Source organism: Hyperolius riggenbachi, chromosome 4, assembly GCF_040937935.1.
Source record: "Hyperolius riggenbachi isolate aHypRig1 chromosome 4, aHypRig1.pri, whole genome shotgun sequence".
NCBI classification, from domain to species: Eukaryota; Metazoa; Chordata; class Amphibia; order Anura; family Hyperoliidae; genus Hyperolius; species Hyperolius riggenbachi.
In genome coordinates, this window is record NC_090649.1 from 48,520,246 (window position 1) to 48,541,613 (window position 21,368).

The following is a 21,368-nucleotide window of genomic DNA, read 5'->3' on the forward strand; positions in this document are numbered from 1 at the left end:
GTGTGTGTGTGTGTACAGTGTGTGGTTGTGTGTGTGTGTGTACAGTGTGTGTGGTGTGTGTGTACAGTGTGTGTGGTGTGTGTGTGTGTGTGCAGTGTTTGGTTGTATGTGTGTGTGTGTGTGTATACAGTGTGTGTGTGTGTGTGTGTACAGTGTGTGTGTGGTGTGTGTGTGTGTACAGTGTTTGGTTGTGTGTGTGTGTGTGTGTGTGTGTATACAGTGTGTGTGTGTGTGTGTGTGTGTGTGTGTGTGTGTACAGTGTGTGTGTGTACAGTGTGTGTGGTGTGTGTGTGTGTGTGTGTGTGTGGGTATTCTTACCAACCACACATGGGGAAGGTCGCATGCCAGTTTTGCTCTTAGGCCCTGTAAGTTGTTGCTGCACCCGAAAAGTCAAGCTGACAATGTTTCAGCCAGAAAGACTCGCTAGTGTGCTTTTTCGGATGAGAAGACCATGTGCTGTACTTTCTTTTACCAGCTTACAATCATGGACATTTGAAGGGCCATGTAAAATGGTGAGGTGGGTCACATTTGGCCCACAGGCCTCGAGTTTGACCCCTGTGTCCTATGGAAATGCTAACCTTGCCCCGTAGAACACTGAGAAAAAAAAATGTGGCCATCGATTATAAAGTACCATTCTACGCGCCTGAAAATTCTCATGTGCCTATGACCACATAACAAAATCCTTTTCTCCATCAAAACAGCCTATGCGTGCCAAAGCCAGCCTTTCCCGCCTGCTTATCTATCTTGTGACAATACAAAAATAAACTCGGAGGCAAAGAAACGAGAGGCTAAAACAATTCCATAGATTTAAATAACCGGTTGATGAAAGTTCGCCTAATGCTTGCAATGTGTCAAATTTATATTAATACAGTAGTCTTTTGTCTACGGCGCAGAAGATGAAGGAAATCAAGAAAAATGAAAAGAAAGGGGGGGCAGGGTGTAATCATTTCCTTCGCAAATATAAATGACTAATTATACCTTCCCGGGAAGCAGGAGCGACAATCATATATCGTCTATGCGTTCGCGTTCACACGGCTAATAAGTACAGGACGGTTTTGTCCAGCCCGACAGTGAAAATGATTATGACTTCCTTAATCTTGGTGATGTTAGTTTACGCTTTTATTAACATGACCATGTTCCAAACAGATATTGCGGCGGGAGAGAGCGAGAGAGAGAGAGAGAGAGAGAGAGAACTAGGACAGCATGTGCCTGGGGGGCATTTATTTAAAGTCCAGTGCTAGACTTCAAGAATCTTTTGGTTGGGGATTAAATCAATTATACAACAGATGTGGAAACGTATATTGGAAAGAAAAAAAAATGAATTTTTACTGAGTGTGTGCGTGGGGGGGGGGGGGGGGGGGGGAGGGGGGGAGGGATCTGTGATATTTAATATAAATAAAAGAACGGCCTGAAATGCGTATTTAGTAGGAAATAATGCGAGGGGCGTTAAACGAGCGTGATAGCGACGAGCGGAAAATGGAACGTTTTTTAAATAGAATGAAGGTTTTGGGGCGTACATGTAAAAAGTGGGACGCGGAAATTTACTTGCCAGAAAAAGCTGCTAGTAGATATCAGTAACAATTACCAATATTCTGCTATGTACAATTGTAAAATATTGGCAGTTTTTTCTGATGATTTACTATCGCCTAACCTGAATCCATTCTCACTTGAACCCTCTCTATCGAAGCCCCCAACCGAAGCCTAAGCAACCCCCCAACCAATGCCTAACCTCAACCCCCCCCCCCCCCCCGATGCATAACCCTAACCTACCCCCCAACTGATACCTGACCCTAACCAACCCCTTAACCGTTGCCTAACCTTAACCTATTCCCCAACCGATGCCTTACCCTAACCAGCCCTCCAAAAGATGCTTAACCCTAAAACTACCCCGCAACCGATGCCTTACCCTAACCAACCCTCCAAACGATGCCTAACCCTAAACAACCCCCCCCCCAACCGATACCTAACCTACCTCAACAGTTGCCTATCCCTAACCTACCCCCCCACTGATGCCTGACCCTAACCAACCCTCCAAATGATGCCTAACCCTAAACTTCCCTCCAACTGATGCTTAATCCTAACCTACCCTCCAAATGATGACTCAGGCTAACCAGTGCCCCCAACTGATGCCAAAAGCTAATGACCTGCCTCACCTATGTCTAAACCTAAATGACCCCACCCCCCAATCCATGCCTAACCCTAACAGATCCCTCCACCCTATGGCTAACCTTAACAGACCCCTTAACCTATGCCTAGCCGTAACTGACCCACAAACTATGCCTTAACCTAACCAATACTCACTAAGCGATACCTAACCCTAAAAAATAATCAGGTGCTGAAGACGCCTCCGTAGCCTCCTATGTTAATAACCTTAATTAGAGGCTATATGTGGCAATTTGGGCTCCAGAGTCTGGGGTCGCCTTCTATGCAAACTGTGACTACAAATAGCAGACGTTTCACATCCAGAGTCCAAATTAGCACTTATAACCTCTGGTCCCGGCTGTTATCATAGGAGCCAAAGGCGGCACCCAAGTTTAAAGGATAAGGAACAGAAAAGCGTAATCACCGCAGAGACTGTCTGGGTATAACTCTTTATAAATGCTGCTGTTTGGGTAGATTCAGACTGGAATCACCGAACTTACCATAAAGAAGATCTGACGTTCTATTTCATTATTTCCATGCCCTGCTAATTAATTCTGCACATGCTAATTATGCAGAAAATAATTAGTCAGTGAGACAAAGAAATAAAAAAAAAATGTAAACTGTTCTGAATCCACCCAACTAATCAGCCTAGGCTAAAGGGCGGGGCTATATACCAATACACACAAATATATACTGTAGATACAGGAAGTCTTTCTAATGCTGAAACCAGGAAAATTACCATAAAAGTGGTTATACCAGAATGACTGCATTCTATTTGCCACCACCGGGCCTCTTTAAACCAACATCACCTGTTAAGGGATATTATAACCACTTGTTACCACTTAAGATGAGAAATATTCATTGAGCTAAGCTCAGTTATTTATGGCAAAGGTTAATGAAAAGGTTAAAGTGGATCCAAGACGAAAAACTAACTATAACAAGTAACTTGCCTATATATCTTATCTAAAGTTTAGATAGTTTACAGAGTGAATCTAGCTGAAAACAGCTTCAATAGTTTATGATTATTTCTTCCTGTGATACAATGACAGCAGCCATGTTGTTTGTAAACATTACACACAGGCAAGCTTATCTGCATCTTCAGCACTCAGCCTGTGAAAAAAACCTAATCCCTTCTCTTCCTCCCCTCTGCCTCTGAAATCTCTGGCTAGTAACACCTCCCCCGCCTCCTGTCCAGACTGAGCTCCCATGAGCCCTTGCTACAGTCTGAAAATGCCAAGGCTCTCTGAAAAGCTGTGGGCGAGGCTTGTTTAGTTTATAGGGAATTAGAGTATTAACCTCCTTAGCGGTAACCCCGTGCTGGACATGGGGTAAGCCGCTGTGGAGGATTGCTCAGGCTCCGCTGGGCCGATTTGCATAATTTTTTTTTCATACACCTGCGTGTTACTTACGATCGCCGCCGCTCCACACCGATTCGCCGCTACCCGCCGCGTTAGAGGGTGCCCCCCCAAGACCCAGTGCGCTGCCTGGCCAATCAGTGCCAGGAAGCGCTGAGGGGTGGATCGGGACTCCCTCTGACGTCACGACGTCGGTGCCGAAATCCTGTTCAGAACGGGATTTCCTGATGGGCCTTGTTGCCGGAGGAGATCGGAGTGGGTGGGGGGGGGGGGGGGGGGGGGGACTGCTCAGCGGCTATCATGTAGCTAGCGCTAGGCTAGCTACATGATTTAAAAAAAAAATTAAAAATAGTGCTGCGCTGCCTCCCTGGCGAATTTAATTGACCGCCAGGGAGGTTAAAGCAAATACAAAAAAAGTATTTGGCTTGAGGAATGCCCTATAAACAATAGGAAAGGAACACAATTATGCAGTGAGAGTTCATCTCGCATCCAATTTAACAGGAAATTATCTAATGTTGCAGAGATAACCCTTTAGTGTTCTGAACATTTGAAGATATTATTCAGAAACATTGGGCTTGATTCACTAACCGGCGCTAAGCCGGTTAGCGTGCCTTATCACTTAGTGGGCACAAGCTGCAGCGCTAACCTTATCTGAGGTTATCTGAGGTTAGTGTGCCTTATCTGAGTTAGTGTGCCTTATCTGCAGTGTGCAATGTAGCTTTGTGCATCTTTTAGTGTGCACAAAGCTATTTAAGGGGATAAGGCACACTAACCTCAGATAAGGTACACTAACCTCAGATAAGGCACACTAACCTCAGATAAGGCACACTAACTCAGATAAGGCACACTAACTCAGATAAGGCACACTAACCTCAGATAAGGCACACTAACTCAGATAAGGCACAATAACCTCAGATAAGGCACAATAACCTCAGATAAGGCACACTAACCTCAGATAAGGCACACTAACCTCAGATAAGGCACACTAACCTCAGGCTAACTATGTGTCCCAAGTCCCCCTGCACCCCTCTGACCCCCCCCATCGCCGCCGGCAATATTAACCCCTCCGCGATCCCGCGAGAGTCGCAGCTTCACCAATGAGCTTCACTGTCGCTATAGCGACGATCGGACATGATGTCATGCGCAGTCCCGATCCTCCCCATAGCGAAGCTTGGAGCTGATTGGGAGGCTTCGCCATCGTGGGATCCCTGGGGGGTACGTATACTGGCGGCGATCGAGGGCGATCGGTGGGGACCGGAGGGACTTTGGGCACATGGTTAGCTAGCAAAATGCTAGCTTAACCATATAATACACTTTTTATTTAAAACAATCCTCCCGGGGCCATGTGATCCCCTGCGGCGGCTAGCCTGACACTGTGTCGGGCTTACCGCCAGGGTGGTTAATGAGAAAATGTAAGCTGTATACTAGTCTATTGGACCAATCCCACTTGAAAGACATAAGATAAAGGGGTTTATCAATAACTGATCTGAATTCCCTTAGCACCCGAGGATGTATACCGGAGCCTTATCACTTTTGATTTTATTTACTGGTAGTGCTTTCACTCCTTTCTGCGCTAAGTATTTAATATTTAAATCAGAAGACTGGTCATCCACCATTGAGTTACCCTCCTCATCTTTTATGAGTCCTATACAATTCACCTTTCTTTTTTTTTCAAGTTTATATACTTGTAAAACTTCTTTGGATTAGATTCAATGCCCCTAGTGATTTGAATTTCTCTGTGTGAAGATATTACCTAAGAGAAAATGCAGAAGAAAAAGTTAATGGCATATTGGCCATTGTGTTGCAACCTTGAAACGTAAGTGGTTTATCATAGGGTCAAGAGCTTCAAAAAAAATCATTGTTGGGTATCATTGAGGGGTTCTATGTTGCCATATTGCACACCTATGCTGTATAAACCTATCTGCCAACACACTTTATCTTTGATGCTCGCTCATTTCACTGTTGGCGAAAAATGAAGCCAACTGAACATAATTAAGACAATCAACAGTTAAAACTGTTGACCTGTCACTAGAAGCACATCTGAGGCATTTCATAACGCTCATGGCACTCCACGTCAGCGGAGATGATTGAGTTATGCGACAGAATATAGCCTGACAGGTCTGATGTTAAGTCATGGAGTCATATGTTAGCCTCGCCTGATTGGTAACTTCCGCCACAGACCCATACGTGGAAAGAGAGCCACAAGGCCAAAGAATGGATTCACCAATAGGGATGTCAATTTCCATTAAGATTGTTTACCAAAAATATACCTCATTATCCACACTGTGTTGGAATCTCTTTAGGGTGTGGTGGAACGTGGACAGATGGATTGAACGAAAGACCCCCCGAGGGTCTCCAACAAACAGACAAGGACAGATGGGGGCCACACATTGTCTCCAGGGCCTTGAACATGAAGAATCCCTCTGTTATGGTTCAGAATATCACAGTCCGGAGGGGGCTATTTTTAAATAACACAAGAATGTGTTTCTGAGCAATAAGGGGAATTGGTGTTGTGAGTTTGAATTTAGAGTCAAAAGAGAGTTCTAGTACAGCTAGAGGCACACTAATATAAATAAGAGGAAGCAAAATGGAGGTAGTGTCTTAGCAATACATGTTCAAGTCTCTGTTGCTTGTAAGATATCAGATGAAAGCTAAGGTGACATACACTGGTCTCTCCATGTGGCCAACAGATAGATCCCTCCACAATCCTTAGCTGATCGGAGAGGGATCTATATGATCAAATACCTCTTCATACTACTTACAGATTTTCAATACGTATGAAATCTATTGAAAAATCTGTCCCCGCCTATTGGGTCTACCGGTACGCCTCTTCCCACCCAGGGAGGTGTAATAAAGGGGCAGCTTGCTCATACCTGTCCACCGCACGCGGTTCCCATGTCTTCTCTGCCCGCCACCTGCTCCTTCTTGTCTCCTCACTCTCAAGTCCTGGGTTGTTTGTGTGATGCAACAAATGCTATAAAGCGCAAACACTAGGGGCACTGTGGCATGTACCTTAAGTAACCACTAGTGGTCCCTAGTATTTGGCCTCTAGCATTTGTTACATCACACCAGTGCCCTGGAACTCGGGAGCGAAGAGAAACAAGAACCGTGCCCCAGACAGGTGAGAGAGGCTTCATCGCTCATCGAATCGAATGCTGCTAACGACACACCCCCAACCCACCACTCCTGCGTGATCAACTAATTTGGGCCAAAAATTGGTCTAGGCCAGGGGTGTCAAACTCAATCACACAAGGGGCCAAAATCTAAAACATAAGCCTAAGTCGAAGTCACAGGCCAAATTGTTAAGATTATCATTTATTGAACAGTCTCAAAGTAAGTGGCATAACTAGACAAGACAAATAACATTTATATTGCGCTTTTCTCCTTGCGGACTCAAAGCGCCAGAGCAGAGCAGCAGCCACTAGGGCGCGCTCTATTGGCAGTAGCAGTGTAAGGGAGACTTGCCAAAGGTCTCCTACTGAATTAGTGCTGGCTTACTGAACAGGCAGAGCCGAGATTCGAACCCTGGTCTCCTGTGTCAGAGGCAGAGCCCTTAACCACTACACCATCAGCCAACTGCTAGAGCGAATATGGGGGTCAGGCTCCTCCCCCTTCTGCAGAGTAGCACAATTGAGCTTCGGAAAATAAGGGTCAAAATGAAACATGGCCCAAGGCAATATGCTAGCCTTCACTTCCCCCACAGTCTTTCTTCTAAGCTGAGGTGGTAGGGAAGTTGTGTGTGTTTGGGAGGAGATTACCAGGCACACAAGGGGGTATGGTTTTAAAGAGTGGGTGGGCCCCATACTCATTTCGTTGGGGGGGTCTCATGGGTTGTCACTGCACCCCACCTCAAACTGACAATGTTTCAGCCAGAAATACTGTCAACGGTGTGCACCCCTGAATGGGAAGACAGTGTACTGTTCTTTTACTGCTTACAATGATGCACGTTTGAAGCTCTGGACAGCCACCTAAAATGGCAAGTGGGCCTTGTGTTTAACATCTGTGCTCTAGGCCAATGTTTCAGGATCTCCAGTGATCTCCACCCCTAGAGTGCTTCAGGAAACCAGTTCCTCTTTAGTTACAATTAATCAGTAAAAGAAGACCCTTTTGTTTCAGAGACCAAGGATGGTACCATGCTTAGCTCTTGGTCCAAATCCATTACTGTCCTTCACCGATTATCACTGTTAATACTTACCAACCCTCAGCTCTCCTCCAGCTATGAGGATACAGGTGACATTGAGACTGTTTCTCGAGTATGCAGGGAACTCCAGAGTTCCGAGGATGTAGAGGCCACAGAGAGGTGGTAGGACAACATCAACTACAACAGTTCTGTCTGGGGATGAAAGAACAAACAATCAGCTCTTACATTTGGCACAGAGGGTATTTCTTTCTCCAGAGGATGAGCATTTCAACACCATATCAGGGGTTTATTAAAAAAAATCAGATAGTAGCAAAAGTTTTTGTACTGTGTTAGCCACATTATGTAGGTAAAAAAAAAACAAAGTCTTGTAAAAGTATTACCTTAAATGGCTAACTGATAAAGTTAAGTGATGCAAGCTTTCAGGGATCTAGTCCCCTTCTTCAGGCATATTTCCAGATGTTAGCTGAAGTAAAACACTGATGCAGGTTTTTTAGTGATCAGTGTTTTACTTCAGCTAACATCTGGAAATATGCTTGAAGAAGGGGACTAGATCCCTGAAAACTTGCAAAATTTAACTTTATCAATTAGCCATTAAAAGGTATTACTTTTACAAGACTTTGTGTTTTTCTACCTTAAAAATCAGACAAATGTTAGAACCATGAGGCGTGTAAAGGGGACTAATCAACAAAGAGAAAAAAAAATAATCAAATAAGAATTAAAGACCATTTTGTATGATAGATTCTTCTTGCTGAGAAACAACTGGTTTTGTCCAATTATCATTGTTTAAAGTAAATATGAAGCCACCTAAAAAAAAGTTAGATACTCACCTATGAAGAGGGAAAGCTCTGGATTCCAGAGAGTCTCCCCAGTCCTCTCTCTGCACCCTCAGTCCACTGCTGTTCCACATTCAATTTCTGCATCTTAAAGAGTGCTAAGAAGTACTTGCTGTACTCAAGGACACAAGTACTTCTGAAGCCTTCACAAGGATTCCAGAAGGCTTATTCAACAAGCTGGTTGAATGACTTCAATGGGGAAGACAGGGGTGGACCGAGGGCATGGAGAGAGGACCAGAAAGGCCCTTTTGGACCCAGAGTCTTCCCTTTCCATAGGTAAATATCTAACTAAAAGTGCGTATTGCTAGGCTTGTTCTGACCCTTCTTTTGGGAGATTGGTTTCAGAAAATATCCAGATATCAAATCAATCAAGTGGCTTTGATGGTATCTCTTTTAGTTCTAGAAGATACTTAATTGAACCTGTAGAGTAGCTTCTTCTGAGGAGGAAAGGAGACTCCAAGGCATTCTATAACCACCTCTAATCTAGTGTCTAGTTGATATACTATGAACTGGATAAATGAGAACCTTCACAAACATGATTCAAAAGATTGTTCACAGACAAGACAACATATAGTGCAGATCACTGCAACTTATTTGCTTGTGAGGGTTGAGGAAGATGAAGAGAAAAAATAAGGAAGAGGAAAAATTAGGTTTCTCTGAACATTTGTCATGTATCAAATACCTGAAAAGTCCCTTCTGGGCTTTTTACAGAGGACAACAGAAAGTCCTGCACAGCCACTTACACCAGTCTCAGAAGGTGAACAGAGGTGCCAACAAGATAAAAATTGATAAAAACCTTAAAAATTGCTAAGGAGGCAGCGGTGGACTTACCTCGCTCAAGCAGACATGAAACTATCAATGTTCAAAAACAAAGATTTATTAGCATACTCCAAAAACAGTGCTGCAACTCGTTTTGCAGGTATATTCCTGCTTCATCAGTCAAACAATGGAGTACCGTATTTAACCGTCAGCTGTCGTAATAACACCCAGCTCCTCACCCAGCGGACACATGTTTTTGGAGTATGCTAATAAACCTTTATTTTTGAAAATTGACAATTTCATGTCTGCTTGAGCGAGGTAAGTCCACTGCTGCCTCCTTAGCAATTTTTTATCAATTTTTGTCCTGTTGGCGCCTCTGTTCACCTTCTGAGATACCTGTGTCCACCTCTGGTGGAGGGGTGATATACCCCCTTCTTTCCGATCTACAGAGAGCGACTTCTTAGTCCTGAGTGGGGACAGGCTTTGAATCTCCCCACCTGCATTTACAGTGGTTGCCTAAATAGGTAACCCTGGTTTGTGAGCATTATTTTACTTGCCTTCATTTCCCTTCTTTGTTCAATAAATACTACTCTACAGTGTTCTCCCCAGAATTTTTTTTCCAGCCGGGTGGCATGAAATAGTAACTGGGTGGAATGAAAAAGTAGCCAGGTAGGGTGAGATAAGAGAATGCAGGGCCGGTGCTTCTGTGAGCAACTCTGTTTATAGCATAGGAGGAGGTGAGCCGATGACAGCCGGATGCTCATCAAAACCAGCCGGGTCGAACACCCGGCTGAAAGAGCCTGGGGAGAACACTGCTCTATATTGGGCTCTCGGTGTCTTGTTCTTTTGTACTTACACCAATCTGAAGACTTTCTATCCTGCCTGGCGGTGTGGAAAAGAGGCCACAGGAGAAGACATTTGATTCAGACATTCTCACTATACAGTTCCTTCTTAGCACAATGTTGACTATACCTCCAGCCAAGATTCAGAAATTGGGGTTTAAATGGAGCAAGCAAAAAGCCACTTAGCATTCAAATAGCAACAAATTTATTGTAACATATTAACCTCCCTGGCGGTTTATTTATTTTGCCAGGGAGGCTGCGGGAGGGTTTTTTTTAAATTAAAAAAAAAAAATATTTCATGCAGCCAACTGAAAGTTGGCTGCATGAAAGCCCACTAGAGGGCGCTCCTGAACCGTACTTTCGATCGCCTCCGGCGATCGAAAGTAACAAGATAGGCCGCAATGAGCGGCCTATCTTGTTTCGCTTTACTCGTCGCCATGGCGACGAGCGGAGTGACGTCATGGACGTCAGTCGACGTCCTGACGTCAGAGCCGCCCGATCCAGCCCCTAGCGCCGGCCGGAACTGTTTGTTCCGGCTGCGCTGGGCTCGGGCGGCTGGGGGGACCCTCTTTCGCCGCTGCACGCGGCGGATCGCCGCGGAGCGGCGGCAATCGGGCAGCACACGCGGCTGGCAAAGTGCCGGCTGCGTGTGCTGCTTTTTGCAGAATGAAAATCGGCCCAGCAGGGCCTGAGCGGCGACCTCCGGCGGCATACCCCGAGCTCAGCTCGGGATTACCGCCAAGGAGGTTAAAGTCAATATGGAGGGGCAGAGTGTGAGGAAGAACAATAGCATCGGGCTGCGTTACAGTGAGATACTTCAGTGTGCTGGACTTCTCACCAACATATCAGGGCCACCATACACACACTACAATCTAATTAAGGTGCCCATACATTAGTCAATTTGCAGCATTAACTCATTAGCAGCTTCAATAGAGTTATCTTGTTTGAGGTAAGTGCATTGTAGTGATGATCCTAATCAACAAATTACGATTTTGCTAAATTTTGCGTACATTTTCACAATTACGCTTACACGTAATTACGATTTGCAAATTCAAATGATTTTGTGTAGTGATTCGTAATTTCGCATACATTTTGCGAAATTTTGTGCCGATTTTAGCATTGAATAGCTACATATGTTAAGGAGAATAGTGGGTACAAGTTAAAAAAAGAATTTTACAAAAATACCTTTGCAGTTTTTAAGAAACTCAATTTTAAATATGTAAGTGAAAAATGGGCTTGATTCACAAAGCGGTGGTATCCCAGTTAGCACGCCTAAAAGACTTTAAGCGTGATAACCATTGCACCACGCTGGTGAAAAATGCAGTTTAGGCGTGATAAGTTTAGGCGTGATAAGTTTAGATCTAAACCCAGCCGAACTCTGGTCCCCTACCTCTCGTGTCCCTACCTCTCCCTCTAGATTGTAAGCCTTTGGGCAGGGTCCTCACTCCTTTTGTGTCCTACCTGATCATGCACCTCTATTACTGTGCACCCATGCTATGCATTTGAGTGAACCTAACTTGCCTAACTCCATGCTCCCACCCAGTGACTGACTAAGCATTACCTTGTACTCATACTGTGCTGTGTGATCTGGTTTTCTTGTATTCCTGTATTGTCATATTGCTGTTTGTCACCCCTAAATATTGTCTGTAACCTAAATTAATGTCCAGCGCTGCGTAATATGTTGGCGCTTTATAAATACAACAAATAAATAATAATAAATAAATCGCGCACAAAGTCCCGCACGCAAAGCAGCGCCATTAAACTCTATGGGAAGTGCACCAGACTTTGCCAACGCAAAACTTTTGATCAGCTGTGCACTGCGGTGCTAACCCAGTTGGTACTATAGTTATCATACCTAGGGCCTGATTCACAAAGCGGTGCTAACTGTTAGCACGCTGGTGAAAAGCCCTTTATCATGCCTAAACTCAGTTTAGGCATGATAAGTTTAGGTGTGATAAGTTTAGGCATGATAAGTTTAGGTGTGATAAGTTTAGGCATGATAAGTTTAAGCACCAACTGCGTTAGCACCGCAGTGCACAGCTGATCAAAAGTTTTGCGCTAGCAAAGTCTGGTGCACACTACATAGAGTTTAATGGCGCTGCTTTGCGTGCGGGACTTTGCACGCTATCTACACTTATCTAAACTTAGCATGCCTAAACTTATCACACCTAAACTTATCACACCTAAACTTATCACGCCTAAACTGGCTTTTCACCAGCGTGGTGCAATGGTTATCACGCCTAAAGTCTCTAACTGGGTTAGCACCGCTTTGTGAATCGAGCCCCTAAACTTATCACGCCTAAACTTATCACGCCTAAACTTATCACACTTAGGGCTTGATTCACAAAGCGGTGCTAACAGTTAGCACCCTGGTGAAAAGCCCTTTATCATGCCTAAACTCAGTTTAGGCATGATAAGTTTAGGTGTGATAAGTTTAGGTGTGATAAGTTTAGGCATGATAAGTTTAGGTGTGATAAGTTTAGGCATGCTAAGTTTAAGCGCCAACTGCGTTAGCACCGCAGTGCACAGCTGATCAAAAGTTTTACGCTAGCAAAGACTGGTGCACTATGTATAAAGTTTAATGGCGCTGCTTTGGGTGCGGGACTTTGCAAGCGATCTAAACTTATCTAAACTTAGCATGCCTAAACTTATCACACCTAAACTTATCACACCTAAACTTATCACGCCTAAACTGGCTTTTCACCAGCATGGTGCAATGGTTATCATGCCTAAAGTCTTTTAGGCATGCTAACTGGGTTAGCACCGCTTTGTGAATCGAGCCCTTAGGGCTCGATTCACAAAGCGGTGCTAACCCAGTTAGAGACTTTAGGCGTGATAACAATTTTTATCATGCCTAAACTCAGTTTAGGCATGATAAGTTTAGGCATGATAAGTTTAGGCATGCTAAGTTTAGATAAGTTTAGATCGCATGCAAAGTCCCGCACGCAAAGCAGCGCCATTAAACTCTATGCAAAGTGCACCAGACTTTGCTAGCGCAAAACTTTTGATCAGCTGTGCACTGCGCTGCTAACCCAGTTGGTGCTTAAACTTATCACGCCTAAAAACTTATCACACCTAAACTTATCACACCTAAACTTATCATGCCTAAACAGAGTTTAGGCGTGATAAAGGGCTTTTCACCAGGGTGCTAACTGTTAGCACCGCTTTGTGAATCAGGCCCTTAGGGCTCGATTCACAAAGCGGTGCTAACCCAGTTAGCATGCCTAAAAGACTTTAGGCATGATAACCATTGCACCATGCTGGTGAAAAGCCAGTTTAGGCGTGATAAGTTTAGGTGTGATAAGTTTAGGTGTGATAAGTTTAGGCATGCTAAGTTTAGATAAGTTTAGATCGCTTGCAAAGTCCCGCACGCAAAGCAGCGCCATTAAACTTTATACAAAGTGCACCAGTCTTTGCTAGCGTAAAACTTTTGATCAGCTGTGCACTGCGGTGCTAACGCAGTTGGCGCTTAAACTTAGCATGCCTAAACTTATCACACCTAAACTTATCATGCCTAAACTTATCACACCTAAACTTATCACTCCTAAACTTATCATGCCTAAACTGAGTTTAGGCATGATAAAGGGCTTTTCACCAGCGTGCTAACTGTTAGCACCGCTTTGTGAATCAGGCCCTTAGGGCTTGATTCACAAAGCGGTGCTAACAGTTAGCACGCTGGTGAAAAGCCCTTTATCATGCCTAAACTCAGTTTAGGCATGATAAGTTTAGGTGTGATAAGTTTAGGTGTGATAAGTTTAGGCATGATAAGTTTAGGTGTGATAAGTTTAGGCATGCTAAGTTTAAGCGCCAACTGCGTTAGCACCGCAGTGCACAGCTGATCAAAAGTTTTACGCTAGCAAAGACTGGTGCACTTTGTATAAAGTTTAATGGCGCTGCTTTGCGTGCGGGACTTTGCAAGCGATCTAAACTTATCTAAACTTAGCATGCCTAAACTTATCACACCTAAACTTATCACACCTAAACTTATCACGCCTAAACTGGCTTTTCACCAGCATGGTGCAATGGTTATCATGCCTAAAGTCTTTTAGGCATGCTAACTGGGTTAGCACCGCTTTGTGAATCGAGCCCCTAAACTTATCACGCCTAAACTTATCACGCCTAAACTTATCACGCCTAAACTTATCACGCCTAAACTTATCACACCTAAACTTATCACGCCTAAACTTATCACACCTAAACTTATCACGCCTAAATTTATCACATCTAAACTTATCACTCCTAAACCTATCATGCCTAAACGTATTGCACCTAAACTTATCACGCCTAAACTTATCACGCCTAAATTTATCACACCTAAACTTATCACGCCTAAATTTATCACGCCTAAACTTATCACGCCTAAACGTATCACGTCTAAACTTATCACGCCTAAACTTATCACGCCTAAACTTATCATGCCTAAACTTATCACGCCTAAACTTATCACACCTAAACTTATCACGCCTAAACTTATCACACCTAAACTTATCACGCCTAAATTTATCACATCTAAACTTATCACTCCTAAACCTATCATGCCTAAACGTATTGCACCTAAACTTATCACACCTAAACTTATCACGCCTAAATTTATCACACCTAAACTTATCACGCCTAAATTTATCACGCCTAAACTTATCACGCCTAAACTTATCACGTCTAAACTTATCACGCCTAAACTTATCACGCCTAAACTTATCATGCCTAAACTTATCACGCCTAAACTTATCACACCTAAACTTATCACGCCTAAACTTATCACACCTAAACTTATCACGCCTAAATTTATCACATCTAAACTTATCACTCCTAAACCTATCATGCCTAAACGTATTGCACCTAAACTTATCACGCCTAAACTTATCACGCCTAAACTTATCACGCCTAAACTTATCACGCCTAAACTTATCACACCTGGGGCTCGATTCACCAAGCGGTGCAAAGTGTTAGCACCATGGTGAAAAGGCCCTTATCACGCCTAAAGTCACTTTAGGCATGATAAGAAGAAACTCGCGCGAAGTTACCGCGCGCAAAGTTTTGCGCGCGCAACCGCGCACGCGCGCGCGCAGCGGCCCCCGCTTCGCGCGAAGCTCCCATTAAGCCCTATGGGACTTTGCGCGCGTACGCGCGGTAACTTCGCGCGAACAGCAGGAAAAATCGGTGATAACTCAGTGGTGAAAAGGTTATCACGCCTACAGTCTTTTAGGCGTGATAACTGGGTTATCACCGCTTTGTGAATCAGGCCCCTAGGGCCTGATTCACAAAGCGGTGCTAACAGTTAGCACCCTGGTGAAAAGCCCTTTATCATGCCTAAACTCAGTTTATTTCATGCGTGCCTTAAACTGCCTTAGACTCCGTAACAAAAATTGCATCCTGTTTTTTATCATCCTACAAGTTCCAAAAGCTATTCTAATCTGTTCTGGCTTACTGCAGCACTTTCTGCTATCACCATCTCTGTTATAAATTAACTTATCTCTCTCTTGTCAGACTTGTCAGGCCTGTGTCTGGAAGGCTGCCAAGTTCTTCAGTGTTGTGGTTCTGTGATGCATCTCCCCCATCCAGGCCCCTCTCTGCACACTGCCTGTGTATTATTTAGATTAGAGCAGCTTCTCTCTGCTCTTGTATCTTTTACAAGCTGGATAAATCCTCCTCTGAGCTGGCTGGGCTTTCACATACAGAGGAATTACATACAGGCAGAGCTGTCTGCACTCTGCAGGAAGAAACAGCCAGACACTTCAGTGGAAGATAGCTGCAGGGGGAAAGAAACACACAAATGATCTCTTGAGATTCAAAAGGAAGGTTGTATACAGCCTGCTTGTGTATGGATGTATTTTCTATGTGTGGACATACTGTACATCAACCTACTTCCTGTTTTGGTGGCCATTTTGTTTGTTTATAAACAAACTTTTTAAAAGTGTTTTTAACCACTTTTAATGCGGCGAGGAGCGGCGAAATTGTGACAGAGGGTAATAGGAGATGTCCCCTAACGCACTGGTATGTTTACTTTTGTGCGATTTTAACAATACAGATTCTCTTTAAGGAAAGGTTTGCATTACCATGCTGTCCATACTTAAAGAAAGGTAAGAATACTGTAGATTACCTATGACATTGTGTATCACTTCTGACAATGTTTATTTTTATTAAAAAAAAAAAAAAAAAATCCTGTACAGTAAGTCACCCTGTGTGTCTGTTATAAACTGTCATTTACTTACCTGCAAAACCACAACATTCCACCAACACAGCACACAAACATCAGCTCCCAGTCATGTAGAGCACTCTACATAATCCCGCGCTCGCAGATATCAGCTCCCTGTCGTGTACAGCACTCTACATAATCCCGCCCTCACAAACATCAGTTTCCTGTCATGTACAGCACTCTACATAATCCCACGCCCCAAACACCATAGAGTGCTGTACATGACAGGGAGCTGGTGTTTGAGAGCGCGGGATTACATAGAGTGCTGTACATGACAGGGAGCTGATGTTTGTGAGAGCGGGATTATGTAGAGTGCTGTACATGACAGGGAGCTGATGTGTGTGAGCACGGGATTACGTAGAGTGCTGTACAGGACAGGGATCTGATGTGTGTGAGTGTAGATTACTGTACATGACAGGGAGCTGATGTGTGTAAGTGCAGGATTACGTAGAGTGCTGTACATGACAGGGAGCTGATGTTTGTGAGCACGGGATTATATAGAGTGCTGTACATGACAGGGAGCTGCTGTTTGTGAGTGCGGGATTATGTAGATTGCTGTACATGACAGGGAGTTGATGTTTGTAAGGGCGGGATTATGTAGAGTGCTGTACATGACAGGGAGCTGATGTTTGTGAGGGCAGGATTATGTAGAGTGCTGTACATGACAGGGAGCTGATGTTTGAGAGCGCGGGATTACATAGAGTGCTGTACATTACAGGGAGCTGGTGTTTGAGAGCACGGGATTACGTAGAGTGCTGTACATGAGAGGAAGCTGATGTGTGTGAGTGTAGATTGTTGTACATGACAGGGAGCTGATGTGTGTAAGTGCAGGATTACGTAGAGTGCTGTACATGACAGGGAGCTGGTGTTTGTGAGCACAGGATTATATAGAGTGCTGTACATGACAGGGAGCTGATGTTTGTGAGCACGGGATTTTATAGAGTGCTGTACATGACAGGGAGCTGATGTGTGTGAGTTCGGGATTATGTAGATTGCTGTACATGACAGGGAGCTGATGTTTGTGAGTGCGGGATTACATAGAGTGCTGTACATGACGGGGAGCTGATGTGTGTGAGGGCGGGATTATATAGAGTGCTGTACATGGCAGGGAGCTGATGTGTGTGAGGGCGGGATTATATAGAGTGCCGTACATGACAGGGAGCTGATGTTTGCGAGCGCAGGATTATATAGAGTGCTGAACATGACAGGGAGCTGATGTGTGTAAATGCAGGATTACGTAGAGTGCTGTACATGACAGGGAGCTGATGTTTGTGAGCGCGGGATTACATAGAGTGCTGTACATGACATGGAGCTGATGTGTGTAGGTGCAGGATTACGTAGAGTGCTGTACATGACAGGGAGCTGATGTTTGTGAGCGTGGGATTACCTAGAGTGCTGTACATGACAGGGAGGTGATGCTTGTGAGCGCAGGATTATGAAGAGTACTGTACATGGCAGGGAGCTGATTTTTGTGAGCGAGGGATTATGTAGATTGCTGTACATGACAGGGAGCTGATGTGTGTGAGCGCAGGATTACGTAGAGTGCTGTACATGACAGGAAGCTGATGTTTGTGAGGGCGGGATTATGTAGAGTGCTGTACATGACAGGAAGCTGATGTTTGTGAGGGCGGGATTATGTAGAGTGCTGTACATGACAGGAAGCTGATGTTTGTGATGGCGGTATTATGTAGAGTGCTGTACATGACAGGGAGCTGATGTTTGTGAGGGCGGGATTATGTAGAGTGCTGTACATGACAGGGAGCTGATGTTTGTGAGGGCGGGATTATGTAGAGTGCTGTACATGACAGGGAGCTGATGTTTGTGAGGGCGGGATTATGTAGAGTGATGTACATGACAGGGAGCGGATGTTTGTGAGGGCGGGATTATGTAGAGTGCTGTACATGACAGAAAGCTGATGTGTTTGAGGGCGGTCTTACATAGAGCACTCTAAAACATGGGGGGAGGACAGAATGACACTCATGGGAACACATGAGGACACACGGGGGCACTTTTTCCCCCCCCAGTTATTGTGCCCCCCTGTGTGTCCTCATGTGTTCCCATGAGTGCCATTCTGTCCCCCCCCCCATGTCTTTCAGTCCCCCCTGTGTGTCTTTCTGTCCGCCATGTGTGTCCTTCTCTCCCCCTCTCTCCTCCGCTCTCTCCTCCCCCTCCCCCTTCTCTCCTCCGCTCTCCATGTGTGCCCTCCGCTGCCTCTTGTTTCCCCTTGCTGGTCATCAGCAGAAGCCGGCACTAGGGTAGCAGTGAGAGAGAAGAGAGGCCTACGATAGCCACTGGGTCAGGTGAGCCGGTGCAGCTGCTGCTTCTAACTATACACGCAGAGCGGAGGGGACACAAGGGGCAGCGGAGGAGGAGCACATATGGGGACACAACTGGTTTGTCTTAAAGTCCAATAAATATGGTATTTTCTGAGCGAAATAATGAACTTCTGCAGAAGAAAATGTGATGCCTACAAAATAGAGAATTTTCACGCTATTAATAGATTAATAGAGTAGGGATGGTCGGAGAATTCTGGCGGAGTGCCACTTTCCAAGTTTCCGATCAGAAATTGGCTTTCTGCATGGGTAATCGGACATTTTAGGCCCATCACAAAACTCTGAAGCATTGGACCAATCAGAGAATGAAACATTTTTCCAACTGCTGTGTCACAAACAGTGAAGTATAAAGTGAAAAGTATGATTCACCGTCACTGTTAGCGCACTGCATGCAGTATGTTGGAATGTCGCACACCGCTATACTCCAATGTACTGGCTGCACTGTAAATGGTGCGTTGTGGTGTGGATAGCCGTGTCAAAAAGCATTCATTAGGCCACACCGCAATGCACCACTGTGAACCTGACCTTTGGGAAAATGTTGCTTTAAAGGACAGGGAAAAGGTATATTGTAGTGAAAGGCATATGGAGGCTGCCATATTTATTTCCTTTTAAGCAATACCAGTTGCCTGGCAGCCCTGCTGGTCTGTATGGCTGCAGTAGTGTCTGAATCACACCAGGAACAAGCATGCGGCTAATCTTGTCAGATCTGACAATCATGTCAGAACACCTGATCTGCTGCATGCTTGTTCAGGGTCTGTGGCTAACAGTATTAAAGGCAGAGGATCAGCAGGGCTGCCAGGCAACTGGCATTGCTTAAAAGGAAATAAATATGGCAGCCTCCATATTAAAAAAAATGACTGTGAACAAGGAAACACATGTGTTTTTATACATATTCAAAATAAGAAGCAGATAAATACATCAAAAAAACATTTAAAAAAAGCACAAACTAAAAATACCAATAGAGAAAAGTGTCTGGCGGGGTTAATGAAATACATTTAGTGGTATTTATAGTGATTCAGACATCAAAATGTATTCATCTACAAACACAGATTTATCCAAGTTTATTTGAGGGCGTGGCACAATTAACCCATATTACGCAGAACAGGCGCAGAATGTGGGAGGAACAGACATATTTGAAATGTGTATCCAGGCAATATATGCATAGATGGTTCTTGACAAAATGGTACACTAAACAAGAATTACAGTGGGATGCAAAAGTTTTGGCAACCTTGTTAATCATCATGATTTTCCTGTATAAATCGTTGGTTGTTACGATAAAAAAAAGTCAGTCAAATATATCATATAGGAGACACACACAGTGATATTTGAGAAGTGAAATGAAGTTTATTGGATTTACAGAAAGTGTGCAATAATTGTTTAAACAAAATTAGGCAGGTGCATACATTTGGGCACCACAAAAAATACATTAACTTAATATTTAGTAGATGATGCTTTTGCAGAAATTACAGCCTCTAAGTGCTTCCTGTAGGTTCCAATGAGAGTCTGGATTCTGGTTGAAGGTATTTTGGACCATTCCCCTTCACAAAACATCTAGTTCATTCAGGTTTGATGGTTTCCCGAGAATGGACAGCTCTCTTTAGCTCACACCACAGATTTTCAATTGTATGCAGGTCTGGGGATTGAGATTGCCATTCCAGAACATTGTACTTGTTCCTCTGTATGAATGCCTTAGTGGATTTTGAGCAGTGTTTAGGGCCGTTGTCTTGTTGAAATATCCAGGCCCGGGAAACTTACAATTGACCTCCTTAAATACTCTTTCTCATAATTGGACTCACCTGTGTATGTAGGTCAGGGATCACTGAGTTTACCAAGCCCATTTGAGTTCCAATAATTAATTCTAAAGGTTTTGGAATCAATAAAATGACAACAGTGTCCACATTTACGCACCTGCCTAATTTTATTGAAACAATTATTGCGCACTTTCTGTAAATCAAATAAATTTCATTTTTACTTCTCAAATATCACTGTGTGTGTCTCCTATATGATATATTTAACTGACATTTTTTTATCGTCACAACCAATGATTTATTCAGGAAAATCATGACAATTAACAAGGTTGCCCAAACTTTCGCATCCCACTGTACCTACAGCCAGAAACACTAGGTTTTTCAGCACCTGGGGATAAAGATCGGTTCAAAGCCCAGACAAGCAGCTAAGGCAACACTGGGAGTAAAATTTCAGCAGTCAAGTCAGGCTTGAGAGGAGCCACTGCAAACAGGCACCTGCTCTGATGATGTATTTCCTGTTTGTCTTACAAAAACAAAGAATAAAACAGTGATTTTATTACCAAGAAAGCAGCGGGGAGCGGGAAAAATGTCACAGAGGGGGCTAGGAGAAGACAACAAAAAGGCTGGTACATTTATTTATGTAAGATTTTCACAGTACGGATTCTCTTTAAGCGGGCTGTTGTGCTCTGGGCAGTTGCCCATTTTGCCACTATGGAAGTAAAGCCTCTGATTATATAATACTTCTGACAAATGCTTTAATACTCACCAAAATACAATTTTTTTGTCCGTGTTGGAGGAAATTTGCATGCTAAGAGGATCTTTTGCACATCCACACTGAACACGAATGAAACACTGCAAACCGAAATATCACAAGTCCAACCCCAACCGCTCACCTATTCTGACGCAGCAAACCCACTCAAACAGGTAAAATAAATACCAAAAAAAAAAAAAATATAAAAAGCTCTAAAAATAAATAAAAAAAGGCAAATTCGTGTTTTAATATGCTAATTTCCAGGTAC

General features: G+C 43.9%; 1 protein-coding gene across 3 annotated transcripts in view; it reads right to left on the reverse strand.

Annotated features, from left to right (window-relative positions):
• Positions 1–21,368, reverse strand: part of PKHD1 (PKHD1 ciliary IPT domain containing fibrocystin/polyductin) — a 607,682-nt gene that overhangs the window by 184,776 nt on the left and 401,538 nt on the right. For all 3 annotated transcript variants that reach the window (XM_068280030.1, XM_068280029.1, XM_068280031.1), the window contains exon 51: positions 7,693–7,830. In XM_068280030.1, the coding sequence (XP_068136131.1) occupies positions 7,693–7,830 (138 nt within the window). The remainder of the gene's footprint in view (positions 1–7,692; positions 7,831–21,368) is intronic.